Consider the following 2,074-nt stretch of genomic DNA (forward strand, 5'->3'; position numbering starts at 1 on the left):
TGTAAGACTTCCGGAAATAGAAATGGGTTGCAGATTCATATTTTTCCAGATAAGAAGCGAGAAACGCTTTGCTGTGTACACTTCCAAAAAGTTCCAGAAATGAATTCAATGATCACTTACATCTGACTCTTATTGACCGAGGTTGTCAATTTAATCTTATGTTAATTTTTACAGGTAATATTTCTTTAAAAGTACAATTTTGTTTGTAGGGAGGACTCGACCGAAAAACCAGTACACTGGAGTAAACTAACTGGAGCTGCTAGAAGAGTGGCTAGTAAAGAATCCAGAAAGCATGATACCAGTAAAGATCATAGAACAATATTTATTGGCAATTTACCATTATCATTAGCTCATAAAACAGTAAGTAAATATTCCTGAATTCCCTTTTCTGAATGTTACATCACCGAAAGGCCTCTTGAACAAAAATTACATATTTTGCTATAATAATCAACAATAAATTACATGTTGTTTAAGATAGCATAGTAGAGGTAAAAGCTGTATGATCTAATTTAAGAAGTGTCTTTTTCTTCTGTTATTATTTGTAAATCCACCCAGACTCCTTTGCCAAATTTGAACTTGTCTTGCGCTATGACCTGGCTTGTATTGCTCTTATGCAGTCAATTGGGTTTAAAAAGATAAGTAACAAAGAAGTACTAGGAATTTGGTTTGGAACCAATGCTTATTAAAATCTGTGGTATCTTTTTAGAAATTAAAGAAGTTATTTGGTAAATATGGTGCTGTAGAGAGTTTACGGTTTAGATGTCCAGTAAGTATATAGAACTAATTTTACAAAAATAACAAATATTATTTTCTAAAAAAAACTTTAAGATTTTAGTGTTCCAGTTATAAGCTAAATTTACTTTTTTATTAGATGTATTTCTTAAATCTTTCAAAGATGTTCTGTATATTTTCAGCCTACTAAAGATTTGACAACTTCTAAACGTGTTGCCGTCATAAAGTAAGTTTTTCTTTTCTTCATTGATTACTCTTTTCCACCAGCCACGTAACTACGATGTTTAGTGGGTGACGTAGTCGTTACTAAGTAATATCAAATAACCTTAAAGTCATACGCTGTAAGAAACATCATTTGATTCCCGCTCAGTATTGCAACAGAAATTTTTTAAATATTAGAATAAAATACACGAACCCACTTTGAATTTGCTTTCAATGGCAGACATTTTGCAGTAAGTAGTACCAAATAACAATAGCCAGTGCTTTCATATAGAAATATTTCTTTTGTAGAAAAGAGTTCCACCCTGAGCGAGATAATATGATAGCTTATGTTTGTTATAAAGAAGAGTTTTCAGCAGAAAAAGCACTTTTTATGTAAGTTTTGTATACCATATACTTATACGAAAAGATTTAAATTGCTTGATTTGAATAAATGAAATTATTTAGTTTTTATTAATATATCCCAATTTCAGATAGCTAACATCTTTTCAACCAGTACACTGGTATCCAGAAATGAAACAAGTATAAATATTGGTTTTTTTTCTGATTTAAAATTTAAAGGTTCTCCTAATCTGTATATTTTATGTTGTAAAAGGAATGGTAAAGAAATTGATGGACATCATTTACGCGTTGATATTTCAACAGCCAATCCAAAGGTGGGTAGAAACTTTTACTGGAGTTACAGTTATTGACCAAATACCTTGGAAACTATGCTAGTGCTTGATTGGCTAGTTCTGCTTGTAGGAATTCCACACAGTTTGATTGACACCTGGAACAGACATAACCTGTTGTTAACTCCCCCAGTTAAGCCCCACCCAAGGAGGAATGAAGTCACTTTGATTGATCAGATTAACTTTTAGATAGAAGTCCTGGATCTACAGATATGCAAATGAACAATTTGAACACAATGGCAGTTGATATTTTGATATTATCAAAGAGTTTTATAAATTCTGAATCACTGACTTCTAAGATAAACCAAAGCCTGAAGCACAGTGTAAGCTTTAATCTCTTATTTATTGATAAATATATGTTACATTTATAGGCCAACCATAACAAGTCAATTTTTGTTGGAAATCTACCATTTGGTAAGTAAAAAAGATATTTGGGGTTTGATTCAAAACGT

The 2,074-nt window shown here is 31.5% G+C and overlaps 1 protein-coding gene across 1 annotated transcript in view; it reads left to right on the plus strand.

Annotated features, from left to right (window-relative positions):
- LOTGIDRAFT_176537 (hypothetical protein) overlaps positions 1-1,330 on the plus strand; it is a gene marked incomplete at both ends in the record, with an annotated part of 1,910 nt that extends 580 nt beyond the window's left edge. The window contains 4 exons of the mRNA XM_009054289.1: positions 193-360; positions 707-766; positions 915-958; positions 1,243-1,330. Coding sequence (XP_009052537.1) covers positions 193-360; positions 707-766; positions 915-958; positions 1,243-1,330 — 360 coding nt within the window. The remainder of the gene's footprint in view (positions 1-192; positions 361-706; positions 767-914; positions 959-1,242) is intronic.
- Positions 1,331-2,074: the final 744 nt, after the last annotated feature.

Source organism: Lottia gigantea (assembly GCF_000327385.1).
Source record: "Lottia gigantea unplaced genomic scaffold LOTGIsca_2105, whole genome shotgun sequence".
NCBI classification, from domain to species: domain Eukaryota; kingdom Metazoa; phylum Mollusca; class Gastropoda; family Lottiidae; genus Lottia; species Lottia gigantea.